Source organism: Trachypithecus francoisi, unplaced genomic scaffold (genome assembly GCF_009764315.1).
Source record: "Trachypithecus francoisi isolate TF-2019V2 unplaced genomic scaffold, Tfra_2.0 Lachesis_group7, whole genome shotgun sequence".
In the NCBI taxonomy this organism is placed as follows: Eukaryota; Metazoa; Chordata; class Mammalia; order Primates; family Cercopithecidae; genus Trachypithecus; species Trachypithecus francoisi.
In genome coordinates, this window is record NW_022681472.1 from 40,798,483 (window position 1) to 40,820,155 (window position 21,673).

General features: G+C 35.5%; 1 protein-coding gene across 5 annotated transcripts in view; it reads left to right on the forward strand.

Moving 5' to 3' along the window:
• The first annotated feature begins 1,382 nt into the window (after nucleotides 1–1,382).
• The window catches only part of LRRCC1 (leucine rich repeat and coiled-coil centrosomal protein 1), a 40,996-nt gene continuing 20,705 nt past the window's right edge, over nucleotides 1,383–21,673 (forward strand). The window contains exons 1-10 of one of the 5 annotated variants that reach the window (XM_033202444.1): nucleotides 1,383–1,832; nucleotides 4,016–4,221; nucleotides 4,525–4,590; nucleotides 7,320–7,487; nucleotides 8,699–8,740; nucleotides 9,486–9,661; nucleotides 9,759–9,968; nucleotides 17,742–17,935; nucleotides 19,081–19,228; nucleotides 20,651–20,799. In XM_033202444.1, the coding sequence (XP_033058335.1) occupies nucleotides 1,738–1,832; nucleotides 4,016–4,221; nucleotides 4,525–4,590; nucleotides 7,320–7,487; nucleotides 8,699–8,740; nucleotides 9,486–9,661; nucleotides 9,759–9,968; nucleotides 17,742–17,935; nucleotides 19,081–19,228; nucleotides 20,651–20,799 (1,454 nt within the window). In that variant the 5' untranslated portion in view covers nucleotides 1,383–1,737. Of the gene's footprint in view, nucleotides 1,833–4,015; nucleotides 4,222–4,524; nucleotides 4,591–7,319; nucleotides 7,488–8,698; nucleotides 8,741–9,485; nucleotides 9,662–9,758; nucleotides 9,969–16,668; nucleotides 16,802–17,741; nucleotides 17,936–19,080; nucleotides 19,229–20,650; nucleotides 20,800–21,673 lie in introns of those variants that run through there. The other 4 variants (XM_033202446.1, XM_033202445.1, XM_033202448.1 and 1 more) reach the window with 4 other exon arrangements.

A 21,673-nucleotide genomic window follows, 5' to 3' on the forward strand; every position in this document is an offset into this window, starting at 1 on the left:
ATTAAAAAGTCAGAAAATATGAGATGTTGGTGAGGTTGCAGAGAAAAAGGAATGCTTACACACCATCAGTGGGAATGCAAATTGCAGCCACGGTGGAAAGCAGTTTGTTGATTTCACAAAGAACTAAAAATAGAATTACCATTCAACCCAGGAATCTCATGACCAGGTATCTAGCCAAAGAAAAATAAATTATTTCACCAAAAAGACACCTGCATTCCTATGTTTATTGCAGCACAGTAGCAAAGACATGGAATGAACCCTGATGCCCATCAATGATAGCCTGGATAAAGAAAATGTGGCACATATACACCAACATGCAGCCATAAAAAAGAACAAAATCATGTCCTTTGCAGCAATATGGATGAAGCTGAAGGCCATTATCCTAAGTGAATTAACACTGAAACAGAAAACCAAATACTATGTTCTCACTTCTAAGTGGCAGCTAAACATTGGATACACATGAACACAAAGATGGGAACAATAGACACTGGGGGCTCCAAAAGGGAGAAGACAAAAGTTGAATAACCACCTATCAAGTACTGTATTTACTATTTGGGTTACAGGATCATTAGACGCCACAAACTCAGCATCATGCAAAATACTTATGTAACAAACCCGCACATGTACCCCCTGAATCTAAATAAAAAATAAGATGAATCTTTTTTTTTAAGAAAACCTTTTTTCATTGTATCTGTTTGGGAATCTTTGGGCCTCCCTGTGCCTGGGTGTCTAAATCTCTTGCTAGACTTGGGAAGTTTTCATATAGTATTTTGTTGAACCGTTTTTCTAACTCTATTGTTTTCTCTTTGCCTTCTGAGACTCCAAAATTTTGAATATTTGGTCACTTTATGGGGTCCTATATGTCATGTGGGCTTTGCTCATTTTTTAAAACATCTTTTTTATTTTTGTCTGTATGAGTTATTTCAAAAGGAAATAGACCACTTCAAATGGACTACTGCACCATTTTCTCCGTTTTAAAATATTACTATGCCTTAGGAAGCAATCTAGCCAGGAGGGTTATTTGACCTCATACAGGTATTGCTTTCCCACCTGTAATGCCATTCATCCAGAGCTCCCCTTGACCCAGCAAGACTCTATTCAGTCATCAATCACTTCCTTTAGAAAACGTACCCACTACCCATATCACTCTAGAGTTGGTTTAGATGTCCTTGTGTTATTCTTAGCATTCGTCATACTGTATGGCAATTCTGTTTCCTCTATTGAACTGTGAATGTTTCCAGGAACAAGAATAAGTTTCATCTTTTTCTTCCTCATACAGGGAAGTGACTGACATACAGTCAGGCATCCCACAAATGTTCAAAGAATCAACAGGAGGTGCAACGGCCAGTGAAACAATTTATAGGTATGTAAGACTATGTAAAGGAACGTAAAGCCAAACCGCTGTGAAAACCGCATTCAGAAGTCAGTCGGCTACTAGGTACACAAGACAAATCCATTCATTCTCCAACTCCTACACGCCCAGGAAGCAGTTTCACTTTACAGCAAGTTGAAGAGTCGCACTCGCAGATGCCGTAAAAGGGTAAAAAGTCCACGGTTGGGACGAGGATTCCAGTTTCGCGGCACCGTCAGGGCGGGAAAGTTCCCGGCTGTCAGTTGGAGGGTGGGTCCTCGCTCCGCCCCCTCGGGCCGCACTCCCGCGCTTCCGGGAGGCGTGTCCTAAGCTCAGGGACCCCTCGCTGGGTGCCGGTTAAGACCCCGCTTCCCGTCGCCGGTGCTATGGAGGCGGCGGCGGCGGCGGAGGCGGAAGTGGAAAACGAAGACGGCGGCAGCAGCTACGGGGATGTATGCTTCATGGACAAAGGCTTGCAGAGGTAAAGGGCGTTCCGCAGCTGGGAGCGACCCGCGCATTCCCCAGGGCCGGGGCCGTGGGTGGCTGGCGGCGACAGCGGAGCAGAGGCGCGGCACTGCTTTACCAAGACCATAAGTGAACGCAGTCTGGCTTTCGACCTCCCCACTTCTCCAAAACTGCTCTGCCGAAGTGCCAGGTTGAATGAGCCATGGATGTCTTCCCGCCCGTGTCTCCTGCCCAGCATTTCACACGACTCTGCTTAGCCTTGAAACTGCCCCAGGACCTTGCCCTCCACCAGCTTATGACCACTGTTTCCTTCTCCTGGTTTTGCTTACTTATTCCTTTGCTTGCCGTTTAATTGTTGGTTTTCTCGTGTTCTCTCGTCTTTCCTCTTCTTCGCTCTGAAAAAAAACCTGCAGGATAGTGTATCTGGCAGCTATGAGCGGGCAGTCGCAGCTGCCTGTTAGTTTTGCCTCAGTTCTCCTTGCCTCCATTCGAAATCATTTGTCCGTTACAGAACACTGCAATACATATATTCATATACTTTTTGAAAGTACTAAACTTACTATATTTAGCTCACCGTTTCCCTCTCTCAAAGCCCCGACTTGTGCAAGGCGTATGAAGCACTTGGTTCTGCAATTCTGTAAAGCAGGTCTCCTCCTGCATTTGAGGCCTTTAGTCTCGACTCTTAACATTTCTCCACTTACACTTTATTTAGCTGTACTGAGCTACAGGTAGTTCCATAGCAGACTTCTCTGTGCCTTTGCATATGCTGTTCCTTTGTAGCGTGTCCTCTACGCGAACTTTGCTACTGATAATTAAGCATCTTGTTCTGGATTCTGATTTAAACTTTGCCAGATGATCCCAAGAAGATGGTGTTCAAGGGACATTTTACATTTCTATTTAATACTAGCTGCCATTTACTGAATGCCATCTGTGTGTGCATGTTATATACATTATCACTAATCCTCACGGTAATTCTACAAGGTAGTAATTTTTCTCATTTACAAGTGATGAATGAGACTCAGAGTCTATTGACAATTTGTTCATCTTTAAACACTTCGTAAAGCATTAAGTTCGGATTCAAACCCATTTTCCGTCTAATTTCACTGTGCTTTTTCTACGATCTCACATTATCTGCACATTATTAATGTCGAGAAACAAATGTGTCAGAAAATAAATGACTGTCATTAAGAGCATGTGTTGATAGCATAAGGTCTGGCACTAAGAAAGAACTCAAGTAAATGACAGGGCGGGATAATTGCGAAATGCTCCAGATAGTCACATTTAAAGGTTACTAGTCTGAAATTTGCAAATGCTTCCCTGCTGTCAGAGTTAGGTTTCCTACAGCTGTAAGATAGCCGCTACTGAACCTACAGCAGATGCCCATGACATTGTGTGTCCCTATTCCTGGCTGTATCTCCCATCCAGCAACTCCAAACCGTGTGCACTGTAGTTTGTGTTCCTGAAACTACTATCTTCAGGAGAAGATTCAGTTATAAATAGTAATTGGAGTGAAGAGATGAGTTCTGTTTAGGGGAGATCCATTAACTTTCAACGAGGGAGGATAGGGACTTTTTCAATAGAAATTGCAATAACGTGGTTTCTTTTTGAAAATGCAATAGACTGTGGATTAAATAGCTATTGCACACGAAGAAGAAAATAAAGTTACAATCTCCAGCATGAGATCTGGATTTACATACAATCTGTTAACATAACTGCAAGAATTTGGTCAAGCTATTTAATTTCTATAAACTTCGGTATCCTTAAGATACCCACTGCTTAGAGTTATTCTGAGAATTAATTGAGGTCAGAAAACTGAGGCTTAGGTTGTCATTTGCTCAAATTACACAGCAAAACTGTGATAGAATGCAGATTCGAACTGGGATATTAAGTTATTGACTATTATTCAGCACTGCCTTCAATATATGCTGATGACTGCACATAGGAGTTAGAAATGCCCACTGTCACTTGTCTCCATTGAGCGGTTTCTTGTTTGTAAATAATCCAAAATACTTGGTTATGTTGTAAGAAGCACCGTATTTTGTGAGACATTTTAAAGGAATGTAACAAATAGGAAAGATTTCATTCTAGAATGAATAAAGCACATATTTGGTATCTACATGCTGTTTGGTTAATTTTAGTTATTTGGTCATGCTTTTAAAACCTATTTTGTTTTTTTATAATATATATTTTGTTTTGTAGCATATCAGAATTATCTTTAGATTCAACTCTTCATGCCGTCAATCTTCATTGCAATAACATCTCCAAGATCAAAGCCATTGATCATATTTGGAATTTACGACATCTAGATCTGTCATCTAATCAAATAAGTCGAATTGAAGGGCTAAACACACTGACAAAACTTTGCACATTAAATTTGTCCTGCAATTTGATTACAAAAGTAGAAGGTTTGTAAGCGATTTTCATATAACACTTAACATAAGGAAAATGATTTAGGTCCATTTTTTTCCCAAAAGAATGGAATAAATGTTATCAGAAACTCTTAAAAATTGAGTCCGAAACTCATTATACAAAATATTTTCTCCAAAAAAGTGTCAATTTTTTAAAAATTCTGTTTTTTTCTAAATGCCAATAAAAGTGATTTCGCTGTTACCAGACTGGAACAGTCTGAAATAACATTGTAATGCTATATCTCTCTAATTAATTATTTAAATTTTATAAAGGCTTTATTTTATTTTACTTTTTTTTAGGACTTGAAGAACTAATTAATCTGACTAGACTAAATTTATCATACAACCACATAAATGATCTTAGTGGTAAGTAGAAATGCTTATGTTTTCTGTATGCTAAATATTTTGTCACATGTGGTAAGTTAACAGCTCAGCTAAGCATGTTGGAAATCTCTGGATATTAATCTAATTTTTAGCCAAAGAGCTCATCTACAGAGTGTATTCCAGTCATAATTCTGTTTTGTTGGTGCCAGAACCACAGCTGAGTACAAAATTTAGAAGTAAAAACCAAGGTAATCAGTAGCAGGAAAAACTTGATTGGAAAGGATCCAGTTTAAGGGAATATGTTTTAATTTTAGCCAATTAGTCAATGTACTGTTATATAGAGAAGAATAGTTCCAATAGAACTTTCACAGTGGTAAAAATGTTCTAATCTGTGTTTAGTATGGTAGCCAGTAGCCAAATGTGGTTATTGAGCACTGGAAATATAACTAGTGCAACTTAAGGACTGAATTTGTAATTTTATTTAATTTTACTTAGAAAATAAAAAGCCACATGTAGCTAATGGCTACCATGTTGAACAGTGACATGCCGCATTCCAAAGGCTGTTGCAAGTTAAGGAGCAAATAAAATGATATTTTCTTTTTATCTGTAATACAGCTAAGAAGATTTTAAAAGTGTTGCCTTTTTTAATTGATTAAAGTGATGCAGCTGATAAGTTGAACAGTTTCATGACTATTCTTAGAATTATTTGCTAGAACTAGCAGAATTCCTCTAATATCTTCACAATCCTTATCAATATTTGAAACAATCTCATTCATTGGTTGACTCTTCTCCCCACTAAAAGAACACTACCCTGTGCCAGCTGCTTACTATACAAAAAATAAAAAGACCTAGTCTGTACCCTTAAGCTGAAGTAGCAACTGTATTTTAATTTTGTAAAACCTTTTTTCCTCTAAAGACATGAAGTATTAGAACTGAGTTTCACCTGGCACGGTGTCTCATGCCTGTAATCCCAGCACTTTGGGAGGCCAAGGCGGGTGGGTCCCTGAGATTGGGAGTTCGAGACCAGCGTGACCAACATGGAGAAACCCCGTCTTTACTAAAAATACAACATTAGCCGGACGTGGTGGCACATGCCTGTAATCTCAGCTACTCAGGAGGCTGAGGTGGGAGAATCGCCTGAACCCAGGAGGCAGAGGTTGCGGTGAGCCGAGATTGCGGTGTTGCACTCCAGCCTGGGCAGCAAGAGCGAAACTCCATCTCAAAAAAAAAGGAACTAAGTTTCAACCCTGGCCTTGTCATTAATTACTATGTAATGATGAGCGAGGTGTTTACTCTTTGGATGCAATTTCCTTATCTAAAGAATGTGAATGAATAAGATAGTTCATTCTCTCAGTATGTGTTTATGAAGATCACTATATCAAATACTGTCTTATAGTGATGGAAAAACCAACAACAATAAGTAAGATAAGTTACAGAGCTTACATTATAGTGGGGAAGAAAAACAACCCCCCAAAAAATCAGCAAAAGATTTGAACAGACACTTCACCAAGAAGATACATAAATGGCAAATAAGCCATGAAAAAAAAAATAGTTGGAATCCTTAGTGATTAATGAACTACGAATTAAAACCACAATACCATTTCACTCCTAGAATAGCTAAAACAGTGACAGTGCTGGTGAGATTGTGAAGCAGTTGAAACTTGCATACATTGCTGGTAGATTTAAAATGGTACAACCACTTTGGGAAGGAAGTTTTGTTTTTTTTTTTAATTTGAGATAGAGTCTCGCTCTGGAGTGCAGTGGTGTGATCCTGGCTCACTGCACCCTCTGCCTCGTGGGTTCCAGCGATTCTCCTGTCTCAGCCTCCTGAGTAGCTGGGACTACAGGCATGCTCCACCATGCCCGGCTAATTTTTTATATTTTCAGTAGAGACGGGGTTTCACCATGTTGGCCAGGCTGGTCTTGAACTCCTGGCCTCAAGTCACCTCATCCTCCCAAAGTGCTAAGACTACAGGCGTGAGCCTGTACTGGCTGTCACTGTGCCTGGCTGAGTTTGACAGTTTGTTATTGTTATAATGGCAAACATAACCCTTAAATATAATTGTGCAGTCTGACTCTTAGGTGTTTACCAAAGAGAAATTAAAATGTGTCCACTCAAACACCTGTCCATGAACGTTCATATGATTACATAGCTTTTTATATGATTTCTCCATTTTAGAGAAAGTTCTGAGGCAGATAAAGAAACTGTAAGCACTTGAAGGGTACACTGCCATTGTACAATTAGTACTCGTCCATGACAGCTGCAGCTGAAGTCCAAGTTGGGCCAGGCACCAATAGGAACTGCTACAAAATGTTCTAGATAAGCTTGTGTGAGAAATATTACCAGGGAATTAAATGAATGCTAATGTATTTATATTCAAACCAACAAAATTGAAGTGTACTACAGGGTTTGCTTATGTCTGCTAATCAAGACTGATGTGTTGAGGCAGCCTAAAGCCATTGCTTTACCTTTTTCTCATATGAGTGTGTGCATCCACCTGGGGAAGTTCTTTTGATTTATTTTGTTTTGAAGAGAACCAGAGCCCAGGAACCTCGGGGACTAAAGCCTCAAAGAAATGTTAAACTTTTGTTTCTTCAAAACAACAATTAACTTTACCAATAGCCTATTCATTAGATATAGCTGTTCACAGCAAGATCTTATTGATGCTGCCGGTTTGCCTCTAAAAGTATAACCTATCTAGCCACTATTTCTAATTAGCTATTGGAAAGACTATTGCTGTGGCATTTAAAGAATTATTTTCCTATTGCAGGGTTGATTCCCCTTCATGGAATTAAGCATAAACTTAGGTATATTGATCTACACAGTAATTGTATAGATAGTATCCATCACTTACTTCAGTGTACGATAGGATTGCACTTCCTGACTAATCTTATTTTGGAGAAAGATGGAGATGATAATCCTGTCTGTCGACTACCAGGTAAGAACAATTAATTTAATATTTTTTCTAATAGTTAATATTCAGAGCTTCTTTATTTTCCTGAAATTGGCATTTGTGACCTCATTTTAGTCTTCAGCTTTACAATATTTTCTATATTGGGGAAAACATGGTTACAAATAAAATTACTGTATTAAGACTAATGACTGTTACAGAACACAAGATGAACAGTTCAGTGATTCTGCTATTTAGGCAGCTTCATATTTAATAAGTGAATGCCTCAAATCATTATGGTATATTCTATTAATAATAGTATAATATTATGCAGCCACAATAAAGAATATAGAATCTCTTTATCTACTAATGGACAATTATGTCCAAGATACATTGAGAGGATGAAAAGCAGGTTGTAAAGTACTGCATACAGTAGGCCACCATTTGTGTGAAAAGGGTAACACACATACACAGACACAAATATTTACATACATATATATGTATGCACGTATGTATGTGTGTGCTCAGTATGTACATAAAACATCTAGAAGAATACACGCTTTAAAAAAATTATAACATTGGCTAACTCCAGGAAAGGCAACTGGGTAACTAGAGATTAAGGAATGAGAAAATTTTTCACTGTGTTCATTTTGAATTTCATATTATGTGAATTTATTACATTATTAATAAATGATTTTGTTTTAAGAAAGTTTAATATATACAGATGCTGGTGCTGCTGAAATGCTATTTGAACTAATTGGGAATTAATCAAGTTGACAAAGATAAAGCAGACCAGACTATCATTTCTAGAACTCACTTATCTCATATTGCTTAACCAAACAATAAGAGAGAAATGTGTAGAATGTGAATATACATTCTAAAGATCTGCTTGAATACAAGTTAGCTACAGAGGCTTCATTTTATTATTCATACGCAATTATAAGAAGGCTTTTTGCAGCATGGAAACCTGTGTTGCTAATTTCATTTCACAGAAGAAAATCTGATATATATGATAATTGTTTTCCGAAGGTGAAAAATATTTCCTATTGTTTTCCATAAAGTTTCCCTGAAAATCGGGACAGATTTGAGAGTTTTCTGAGGAAACCCTTTCCTGGAAAGAAAACCATATTTCTAAAGCCTTGCATTTTTCTTTTCTCTGCTAAACCTTCAGGTTGGATTTTTAAAAAAATAATCTTGTCTCAAGAACCTCTGGTTTCTACAATTCGAATCTTTGTTTTTCACCTTTTTTCCTAAATTAGGTACTTCTCTCAATACAGTCACCCTCCCTTCAGAATTGAAAGGTAACTTATTGCTGAAATAACTATTCTTCCTTCAAGATTTCTAAGTTGCCAGACTTCTTTCTTACTTTTGGAATTCTTCCAACCACTTCGTTGGCCTTTATTAGAAATACTTAGTTTTAAAATTACATTTACGCAGGATTAAGGTGCTCATGTTAACGTTAGTACCAAACGAATGTTAATTTGTCAGATTTAATTGTTCTTAGGGAAAATATACATATTATTCTTCATTACTTGATAGTTTACCTGCTTTAATATTAGTTATGTGTAATTTAAAAGAGAAGAAGGGGGATATTTTGCTAATGCTGAGACCTCACTAGGGAAATTCTGGCATTTTGGTCATTATCCACATCATCCTGCTTTATGTTCATTTATGTTGTTTATGTTAATCATATTAAAAAATAAAAGACATGTTTAGCTTCCTTCCTAGAATAAATTTCTGCTGGTTTTATGCATTATATATTTAAAGTAATTTTTTAGAGATAGCTATTTTCACTTTTTGAACTTCATCAGGAGGGTTATTTGAGAGGGATGGAGAGTGGAGGAGAAGTGTTTTGTTTCTTTTATATGTAATGATTTGTATTTTAATGATTACATGCTGGAGAAGTTGAGTAAGTAACAAGTTTATTATTTGCCTTCTGAAACTATTCTGGGGGATATATCTGGTAGCTGATAAATTTAGTTTATTCTAGAAATAATTGACTTTTTTAAATATTTAAGTTTTCATTTTGAATGATTTGTTTCCAAGGGTACAGAGCAGTTATTCTCCAGACTTTGCCACAGCTTAGAATCCTGGATTGCAAGAACATATTTGGTGAACCAGTAAATTTGGCAGAAATAAATTCATCACAGCTGCAGTGCCTAGAAGGTCTTTTGGATAATTTAGTTTCTTCTGATTCTCCCCTAAATATAAGTGAAGATGAGGTATAGTATTTACATTTTTTTGTAATATAAAAAATACCTTCAAATTTCAATAAGTGAATATAAATTAAAAGGATTTTGGTTTGTTTCTGTGTCATAGATCATTGATAGAATGCCAGTGATAACAGCACCCGTCGATGAGTTAGTTCCCTTGGAACAGTTTGCAAGTCCACCAAGTGATGCTGTGTTGACGTCTTTTATGTCCGTGTGTCAGTCTTCTGAGCCAGAGAAAAGTAATCATGAAAGCGATTTGCAGAATGAGATAAAACTTCAGAAATTAGATGATCAAATTTTACAACTTCTAAATGAAGTAACTATTTTTCCTACTTCTCTGTAGACATGTTTATTGAAGAAAACATAGTTAAGAAAATGTAAAATAAAAATTATGTACTAGCTGACCAACCTATTTTAATGCATCAGTGTTCATATATTTTTGTTTTCCTCTACAGAAATAGAGTTCTGTTATTGCATAGTGGTAGTAAAAGGTAACATAAAGTTTTCACTTATTTTACTTGTCTTCCTTTACATCTTCATTATGTAATTCTTTGTCTTGTTCTGCAGTATTTCACATTACTTCCATTCCACCCACCTTTTATTTCCACCATAAGCAAGGGGGAAACTCTTTGGACTCAGTGTTACTTAACGCAAAGGAATACTTTGGCCTGTACGATCTCTTCAGTGGATTAATGGTCAAAATCACCTCTACAACTTACAGCTGAATGGCAGGTTAATTTACATAGTTCCTGTATCAATTTCATTTTCCAGTGGACCATCACCTAATCAATCTATACTTTCCTGAGCTGTTAATCCTTTTTTACCCCTGCTACTGAATCTCTAGTTTTTAGAATCTGTGAGCTACGTTTATGAACTACAATTCCTAGAATTTACTGCTATTCAGGTCTCCAACCCTCGCTCCAGCATTCTCACTATCATCCACAGTGGCGGTGATTCTCTTGGGTACCACTACTATCTGACTGCAATAGATTATTACTTTATTTCCCTTCTAGCTGGGTGTAGGATAGAAAGATAATGGTATAGGTCAAAGAGGCTATTAGTCAAATGTTAGTTCAACTGAAAAATTTGTAACTAAGTTATTGTTACTAATTTTTTTTTTAGAGTCAGGGTCTTACTCTGTCACCCAGGCTGGAGTATGGTGGCATGAGCATAGCTCACTGCAGCCTCGAACTCCTGGGCCCAAGAATCTTCCCACCTCAGCCTCCTGAGTAGCTGGGACTATAGGCACATGCCACTGTGCCTAGCTAATTTTTAAATTTTTTATGTGGAGACTGAGTCTCGCTTTGTTACCCAGGCTTATCTCAAACTCCTGGCTTCAAGTGATCCTCCCACCTCAGCCTCGTAAAATAGTGGTATTACAGGCAAGAGCCACCACGCCCAACCTCTATAACTAAATTTTCTTAGTCAAAATTTTTTCTCAAATTTAGGAAGGGGGGAGGAGTAGAAAATGCTTATGAAATGGTTATGGTTCAGGAGGTTTTTAATCTTGAACTATTATTTATATAATATTAACAATGCTGGATAAACAAGAGGTCTGCCTTAGGTGAGTGAAAGTGAATAAGGCTGTGAGGATTCTGTGTTTCAGAAATCCATAGAGATTTCAGTTTGAGCCAATAAGGAGATAGTAATAGAAGTGAGACAAGAATGCTGGCCTACATATTATTTGACATCATCGATACTGTATGGCTGGACTTTTGGACTCCTCCATTTCCTCAGATTTCATCTTTCATCTTTTCTAATGGCTGACTCTTCTACCAATGAAAGAACTTAGATTGAAGTTTTTAATGTCTTTAATGTGAAGTGAACATTTCAGTTTCTCATCGGCTGATCTCATTTTATTCTCATGACAACCCAATCAAGTAGATAGAGATTAATGTATTATTGTCTGTGTTGTAGAAAAGAAGTTCCAGAATTTAAATCACTTATTTAAAAGTACTTTATTTGCAAGATAGTTGAGCTCCCAATTCATATCTCCTTATGTCCAATCAAATTCTTCAACTGTGTCATGCTTCTCACTTACAGTGCTAGTTCTTTCTACTTTGTTAACCGAAAACAGGAGTCTAGCTATCTGGAAAGAAAGGCGATTCACTGCTATGTATATTTAAAATGTTTAAGAAAATGACTTCTTGTTAACTGTCTATCTTGGTGTAAAGAGTACACATGTAGTTTGAATTGCATTGAGCTGTTCTTAAACTCAAATGATTTCATCTCGAGTATCAACTTATAAAGTCATAATATTACTGCAATGTGCTGTACTATAATAAAGACATTTGTTTTTCTTAATCATGGGACTTAAAATCATAATTACCCTGTTGAAGTGGGAAATTTTATATCTGTGAAAAACTGTTTTGCCTTTATTTTAGTTTTTCTCCAACATTCTATTGTGAGCATTTTTATTCTTCAGCAAACTTGAAAGAATTTCTTAGTGAATATCAATATATCCACCAACTAGATTCTACACTTAATGTTTTACTACATTTATTTTGTCATGTAGCTATCTATTCGTGCATCAAACTATCTTATGACACATTTCAAAGTAAATTACACACATCAGTACATTTCTCCCTAAATACTAAGCATGCATATCATTAATTACAGTTAAATATTTTTTAGGTGTTTTCTTTGATGTGAAATACAGGTCTGCATATTTCCTGAATTGAGAATACATATATCTGTTATCCAAACTTCTGTGAAGGTTAACATTATCATGTTCCCTATGGCCTCTCCCACAAGCACTCCTCTACTGCCTTCAGAGGCAATCATTTTTCTGATTTTTAGTCTACCACATATTATTTAATATTGTTTGAGAACCTGATATAAATGGAATCATACAGTGTATACTCTTTGTGTAAGGCTTCATTCACTCAGCATAACCTTTTAAAAATCCATGCTATTGTGTATATCAGTACTTATTTCTATGAAGTATGTCATTCTGTGAATATATTACACTTTACTTTTCCATTGTCCTGTTGAAGGTTATAACCTAGCTTATAACCTGGGTTATTCAAGGTTTATGAGTAGAGCTGCAATGAATATTACTGTATAATCTTTTTGTAAATATGTATCTTTGTTTCTCTTCAGTAAACAGAAGTGCAGTTTCTGGGTTATAGGGTAGATGTATGTTCAGTTTTATAAGAAATTGATAACTTTTTCCAAAGTGGTTATTCTATTTCATTCTCACTAACAATGTATGACTGTTCCAGTTTTTCTGCCACCCCACCAATATTTGGTGAGGTTACAATTGCTTTTATTTTAGTCATTCTAGTGGGAGTATCATGATATTTGTTCTGATTTTAATCTACATTTCACTAATGATTAGTTATGTTGGACAGTTTTTTGTGTGCTTATTGAATATTTATCGTCTATGAATGCCTGTTCAAAATTTTTGCCCATTTTTAAGTTGTGTTGTTTATCCAGGTTGTAGGAATTTATTATATATGCTAGACACCAGTGTTTTGTCAAATATATCTAGTATGAATATTTTCTCCCTGTTTGTGGATCTCACATTCATTTCCTTACTGGTCTTTTGATAAACAATAGTGTTTAATTTTGATAAAGTCCAATTTATCATTTTTTTCCCTTTTAGGATCATTGTTTTCTGCAACTTTAAAAACTTTTGTGCATACCAAAACAACATTCTCTTGTGTTAGCCTCTAAAAGTTTTAATGGTTTTACCTTTTGCATTCAGATCTGTGTACATATATGGTTCACTCTTTTCCATATGGATTTTCAGTTATCTCAGTGCCGTTTGTAGAAAACGCTTTTCTTTTCACTAAATTTCTTTAATGAATTTCTTGAAAAAAAAAAAATTGAATCACCTTACAAACTGTAGAATCTAGCTCCGGGTTATTTTTTTCTTTGTCAGTTTTAGTAACTTGTATTTTTCAGTTAATTTGTCCATTTCATCTCATTATCAGCATAAAATTGTTTATATTCCCTTATTATACTTTTAATTTATATAGGATCTGTAATGAAAATCTCTTTCATTACTGATACTGGTAATATGTGTTTTCTCTATTTATTTTTTATTTATTTGCTTGATTAGTTTAGCAAGGGGTTTTGATGATCTTTTCAGAGAACAGACTTTTGGCTTTGTTAATTTGATTAATATTTGTTTTCTGTGTTCTTGATTTCTGGTTATTTTCCTCCTCTACTGTGAATTTACTTTGCTGTTTGTTTTCTAGTGCCTTTTTTTTTTTTTTTTTTTAAATACCGTCTTGCTCTGTCACCCAGGCTAGAGTGCAGTGGTCTGATTTCAGCTCACTACAACCTCCATGGCTCCTGGGTTCAAGCGATTGTCCTGCCTCAGCCTCCCAGATAGCTGGGATTACAGGCCTGTGCTGCCACACCCGGCTAATGTTTGTAATTTTAGTAGAGACAGAGTTTCTTTCACCATGTTGCCCAGGCTGGTCTCGAACTCCTGGCCTCAAGCGATCCTCCCACCTCTGCCTTCCCAAGTGCTGGGATTATAGGCATAAGGCACGGCCCCCAGCCATAACTTCTTAATATAAATACTTAGGTCATTGATTTTAGACTTATCTCCTAATATGATCATTTAAAGCCATAAACATTCCTCTGAGCACTGCTTTAGCTGCATGCCACAAATTTTGGTATGTTTTGCTTTTGCTATTGTATAAATACTTTTCTAATTTCCTTTGTGATTTCTTCCTTGATCCAAGAAATATTTAGAAATGTCTTTTATTAATTTTTAAACCATTTGTCATTCTATAGATATGTTATTGGTCCTTGATTTCTGATTTACTTCCATTTTGTTCAGAGAACATATTCTGAATAATTTCCATCTTTTTAAATTTATTGAGTTTTTTTATAGCCTGGCATATGGTTTTTCTAGGTGGATATTCATTGTGCTTTTAAAAAGAATGTATATTCTACAATTAAATCAGCATAATTGATAGTATTTTCAGGTGAACCATGTCTTTACTCATTTTTTGTCCATTCTATCAGTTGCTGATGCTTGGTTTTTTGTTTGTAGAGGTAGGGGGTTGATCTAGTTCTATCAGTTGCGGCATGAAGAAGTGTTTAAATCTCTGTGATTATGGATTTGTGTTTCTCCCTTTAGTTATTTATTTGCTTCTTATGTTTAAAACTCTGTTATTAAACACATACACATTTATGACTGCTTGGTCTTTCTGATGAAGTTACTCTTTTATTATTATGAAATGTTCCTCTTTAACAGCCTTATTGAGATACATTATTCACTTACCATGTGGTTCACCCATTTGAAGTGTGCAATTCAGTGCTACCCATTAGCAGTCATTGCTCATTTCCTTCTACCTACACCCTCAACCCTAAGCAACCACAAATCTATTTTCTTTCTCTATGGATTTGCCTATTTTGAACATTTCATATAAATGAAATCATAATATTTAGCCTTTAGTGACTAGCTTCTTTCACTTAGCATAATATTTTCAAGGTTCATCCATATTGTAGCATGTATCAATACTTCATTTCTTTTTATTACCAAATAATTATTCCATTGTATGGATATACCACATTTTATTTATCCTTTTGTTAGGTGATAGACATTTGAGTAGCCTCTACTTTTGATTATTATGATATTTCTATGAATATTTATGTATAAGTTTTTGTGTAGACATAGATTTTCATTTCTCTTGGCTATATACCTAGTAGAAGAATTGCTGGGTCATATGTTTAACCTTTGGAGCAACTACCAGACTTTCCAAAGTAACTGCACTATTTTATATCTTCAGCAGCAGTATATGAAGGTTCCAGTTTTTCCACATCCTTGCTATCTTGTTCTTTTATGTCATTTTCTTTATAGCCATCCTAGTGGGTGTAGAGACATACCTCATCGTGGCATCCATTTACTTTTAATCTGTTTGTGTCTTTATATTAAAATGGGTCTTGTGGACAGAATAAAAGTGAGTCTTGTTTTTAAATCCCATCTGGCCATCACTTCTTTTGAAGACTCTGTTAAAATTTACTGTAATCATTAATGAAGTTAGATTAGAGTCTACCATTTTATTGTTATTTGTTTTCTGTTTGTCTCTGTTTTATATTCATTTTTCTTCCTTTCCTACTTTCTGTTGGATAATTTTTAGAATTCAGGTTTTTTTGTTTTGTTTTGTTTTGTTTTGTTTTTTGAGATGGAGTTTCACTCTTGTTGCCCAGGCTGAAATGCAATGGCATGATCTCAGCTCACCTCAACCTCCACCTCCTGGGTTTAAGCGATTCTCCTGCCTCAGCATCCTGAGTAGCAGGGATTATAGGCATGCCCGACTAATTTTGTATTTTTAGTAGAGACGGGGTTTCTCCATGTTGGTCAGGCTGGCCTTGAACTCCCCAGCTCAGGTGATCCACCCGCCTTGGCTTCCCAAAGTGCTGGGATATAATTCAGTTTTAATTCATAATGTTGGTTTTTTAGTCACAATTCTTTAGGTTTTGTTTTGGTCTGAATGCTCTAAAAAAAGACTTGAAATAGTCTACTTAGAGTTAATACTGTATCACTTCAAGTAAAATGTTTAAACATTATTTGTATTTATCTATATATAAATCAACTGTGATGCTCTTATTTCTTCTTGAGGATTCAAATTTCCATCTAGTGTTATATTCCTTCAGCCAGGACTTCCAGTCTGAACTTCCTTTAGCAAATGTAGTGTTACATCTGTGGATAGTAGTCTGTTTCAGTTTTAGTCTTTGTGGACTTTTTCACTGAATATAGAGTTCTCAATTGACAATTTTTTTTTCTTTCAGTACTGTCCCTGGTCTCCATAGTTTTGATTGCAAAGTTAATGAATTCAAGATCCTTGATTTCTTGTATGTAATATGCCGTTTTTCTTTGGCTACTGTCAAGAATTTTTCTCTGTTTGTTTTCAGCAGTTTGACTGCATTGTACCTAAGGATGGTTTTCTTTGTGTTTATCCTACTTCCGGTTTCTCTATGCTTCCTGAATCTGTAATTTTATGTTTTCACCTAATTCGGGAACTTTCTTCCAATATTTATTCTGCTCCATTCTCTCCTCTCTTTTTCAGATTCCATGTAGACTTTTTGATATTGCCTCAAAATTCCCCAAGGCTCTGTACATTTTGTCAACATTTGTTTTTCTGTATTCTTCATATCGAATAACTTCCATTGAGCTAGCTTCATGTTCGTATACTCTTTCTTTATTGTCTCATTCTGCTATTAATCTCAGTCAGTTTCTACTTCAGACATTGTATTTTTCAGTTATAGAATTTCTATTTTTTTATAGTTCTATTTCTGAGCAAGTTTTCTTGTCTTTTTGTTTATGACAGGCGTATTTCTTATTATCTCATTGAACATCACTATTTGATCACTATTTTAAAGTTCTTGTTTGCTTATTCAAACATTGAGTCATCTCAGGTTTGGTCTCCATTTTCTCTTGAGAATAGGTCATTTTCCTGGTTCTTCCTATGGCGAGCAATTTTGAAGTGTATCCTGGACATCATGAATGTTTTGTTGTGGATACTCTAGATTTGGTTATAATCCTCCAAAGAGTGTTGACATTTTTGTTTTTAGTAAGCATTTAACTTGGTTTGACTCAGATTGTATGTTTTTATCTTAAATAGCAGTTCAAAGTTCATTTCATTTATTTTGTTCTTTGCTGGGCCACTTGCAGTCCACTTCATACTGCCCTCTGGTTCTTTAGGCCCAGAAGTCTGGTTTTTCCTACCTGAGGTTTAGACTCTCTACATAATACTGATTGTGGTACATTCTCAGACTAAAAACCATAAAAAACAGAAACACCCTCATTCTGGTCCATTTTCCAAGTGTCACCTCCCCTCTAGAATAATCCTACTTTTGTTCACTTTCTAAGGCCTTCAAGTAGTTTTTATTTTTGTTTTGTTTGTATTTTTTCCAGAGTTTATAATTGTTATCTGCAGGAAAGTCAACATGGTAGACGCCTACTTGCCCATACCAGAAGCTTAATTCCCTGTCTTTAATGTCAAACATTTCTAGTTTATAAACCCTTAATCATATAACAAGTCATAATATTTCAGAAAATTTCCAATTTCAATCTTTTTTATACTGAACTTTTAACAAACTTTGTTGGCTTTTTAAATTCTAGACTTGTAATTCAATAGATAATGTTCCTGAGAAAGACCCCAGACCAAAAAGAGACACAGATATAACTTCTGAAAGTGACTATGGAAACAGAAAAGAATGCAATAAAAAAGTTCCTCGAAGATCAAAAATCCCGTATTATGCCAAAACCATTCAAACTATTAAGCACCACAATAAAAACTGCAACTCTTTTGTAAGGTACTTGTTTTAGTTTTAGAAATTTAAGGCACACAGAAGTTAATAATGCTGGCTTTTCGAAGCTATCTCATGGTGATACTTGTTACTTTACTAATGTTGAAGATTTGATTTTTCAGCCTTGTAGGTTCTGATCTGGTCAGTACATTCATGTAAATGTATATAAAAGGATCCTTTTCTCTATGTCTGTACCTTAGTTGCAAAATTAATGTATAAACCTGAAGATATCTCATAGCATAAAGAATACTGACCTTAGAACTGGAATACCTTCATTTAATCTAGGTTTAGTTCAATCAAAAACAATGTATGTGGTTTTAGTTTCATTCATTTACAGTGGGAAATAAGACTGGTACACTTGAGTCTACATGACTAGCCTTTTCTCTCTTTGTAGGCAGATCTAGATGGAAAGCCAAGTCCTAGTCAGATGACACTGAGTTTAGGATTAAATGTGAATAAGATGATTGTGTTTAATGCCATAAGGACAAGGGAAACCGATGTCTGTACTTTCGTAATTGGGATCACCATAACAAGTGGTTCAGAAATGACTACTCTGGGATGGTTACAGTAAACTTTTGCCTCTGTAATTCTCCTTTTGCAAAGCATATTTTGTTGTTTAATTCTTCCATACCTACCCAATTACATTTTACATGTATACACACACACACACACACACACACACACACAGGCATTCAGTTCACTTCAAACACTGTACTTTTTTCCAGGACGTACCCTGGAATTTCTTTGGTCCTACCAAGTGATAGAATCTATTAACTTTGATCCATTATGTGTCGATTTTAAACTTTTAACTCCCAAAGAGTAGTTCTGTTTACTGTCTTTTCAAGTTCTTAGGTATCACCTTACTATAGTACTTTTTAAATTATTCTGATATATCCAAGAATTCTACCCTACCTGAAAATGTTAAACCCTGAATGAACATTTATGAAATCATTATCTTTTTTAAAATCTTGAGGCACTCATTAATCAACAGAGCACACCCATTATAAAATTTATAAAGCAGTTTGTCCAAGTTACTATAATTTTATTAATATTCTTTTTAAAAAGCTGTTTGCATATACAACTAGAAATGTTAGAGAAAAGTAATGTGAACACACTTTTTTGAGTGATTTGCTGTGTTTTATTCTTTACAGTTGTAGTCGTAAAATGAAGCCACCTTACCTTAAAGAATTATATGTAAGCTCATCTTTAGCGAACTGTCCTATGTTACAAGAATCAGAAAAGCCAAAGACTGAAATAATTAAAGTAGACAAAAGTCACTCAGAAGATAACACTTACCAGGTATGATTTAAGAAATTAAGAAAAAGTAGTATGAATAATTTTAAATACAGAGTTCCAGAAAAATTGTGCATGCTTTTATTAGCAAAAAGTGTTTGAATTTTATTGGAGTGATGAAAATTGGTTATTTTTTCCTTCCTGATTTCCAGATTTTATGTAATGCTATTTTTGAATGAATGAAAATTTCATTTTTTTATGATCAGATTTAAGTGAAATCATTTGTTATATGCTTCTGGAGGAAGAAACAGTTATGAATTTTTTAATTCTTATTCCTTAACGTACTACTTTTTTGGGGTGTCAGACCCTTTTCAGTATCTAAAAATCTGTACAGGTCTTCTCAAGCCCATTTTTACACTCAAAACAAATGTATATAATTTCAAAGTTTTCATGGACTTTCCTGAAACTCAATTTTGGACCACTGGATCCCCGATTAAGAGGTGTTCAAAAATGTTTTAATTCTTTAAAATTTTCGTAACAATTCTCATGTTGAGAAACTTCAGTACTTGTGGATTCATTATTTTATATTTTTCATTAACTTCCCCTTATATTACTTGTGTGTTGTTCTTTCAGTAATAGAATTGGTACATTTTAGGCTACTGGTTTCCTCCCCTTATTCTCAACTATAGAGGCTTTAATATTGAAAAATAATAATTATCATTATGACTTTGGACACACTTCATTTTTCTTCTTACTTAACCTATTGTGCCTGTGTTTCCCAAGTTACATATTCATTTTTTCATGAAAAATCAATCTTGTTTGATTCTACCCCCCCAAGTTTGTTTGAGATTAGATCCTTACCAATCTTCATATTCCTTGCGTGCCTTGGTAAGGACTCTGTATCCTTAATACAGGGTCTGGCATGTGAGTGCCATGCTATGAGTATATACTATTTCAAAAATCGAATCTTATCTACTGTGGCATAATAATGGCAGCTAACATTTATTGATTGGTTATTATGTAGCAGGCACTGTTCTGCACTTATCTGTATGCTTTGCTACCATTAACTTAATTTTTGGCCAGGCGCAGTGGCTCATGCCTGTAATCCCAACACTTTGGGAGGCCGAGGTGGGTGGATCACTTGAGGTCAGGAGTTCAAGACCAGCCTGACCAACGTGGTGAAACCCCGTCTCTACTAAAAATACAAAAAACAGCCAAGCGTGGTGGGACATGCCTGTGGTCCCAGCTACTCAGGAAGCTGAGGCAGAAGAATCGCTGGAACCCAGGAGGCGGAGTTTGCAGTGAGCTGAGATCGTGCCCCTCCACTCCAGCCTGGGTGAGAGTAAGACTCAAAAAAATAAAATAAAAAGTTTCACCACAGCTCTTTGAAGTAGGTACTATTATTCCCCAGTTATAAATGGGGAAGTCGAGGCTGTGAGAAGTTAGGTAACTTTTATAAGTTCACATAACTTTGTTGTCTTCTTTCAGTCCCTTGTTGAACAGCTAGACCAAGAGAGAGAGAAGAGATGGAGAGCTGAGCAAGCCGAAAATAAACTCATGGATTATATCGATGAGCTGCATAAACATGCAAATGAAAAAGATGATATTCATAGTCTGGCTTTACTTACCACAGATAGGTAAAAAAATTAATAAACCTGAAGATACCTCATAGCATAAAGAATACTGACTTTAGAACTTTAATTCCTTAGTTTCAGTGTAGTTCAATCAACAACAATGTGTGTGGTTTTAGTTTGATTTAAACTAATTTTATTAGATAATTTAACACTTTAATAGCTTGTTATATCAACAAGAAATTCAGATACATGTATTTGAGCCCTCAAGCAAGAAGGTGTCGGGTAAATATTATAAGTAAAGAACAGCAAGAGACTAGAGCAGTGATTAACAACTTTTTATATAAAGTGCCAGATTCTGTAAAGGGCAGGCATTGGCAGCCTTTTTCTTTCAGCTTCTTGGGTCATATTTGATTTCATCACATACTCATCTTCTGCAGTGAGCTTTTGTATCATATAGCCCAGTTTCTTAATCTAGTGTTTTTATTCTATCCTCACCATTACGTCTCCCATTTTATCTGGGGTTTTTTGTTTTGTTTTGTTTTGTTGTATTGCATTCTTTAATACAGGTCTGTCATTTCATTCTGTGAAAATACCAGTTTTTTAAATTACAATAACTTTTTTTCTTCTGTTTCCTGTAATTATTTCTAATGTTATGCTTTTCCTCAAATGATTATAAGATTTTTAGAGTTTCTTATGGTTTCTTACCCTTGAATGAGTACTAGGTTTCTAGACTTGACATTTGCTGACAGACTTTGGGAAGTTGCTCCTGGTTCCATTTCCTGTCTGATTGTGCAGTGGGTAATTCCCCTTCTAAAATCTCATTTGGATAAGTTGATGTACACAGTTCACGGCCCAGTTCCCAGTTTCTTTTAAACACTTTTGTGATACTGACATGGTGTTTTCTACCCCACTGCATGTTTCTCTGATATGTTGTGCC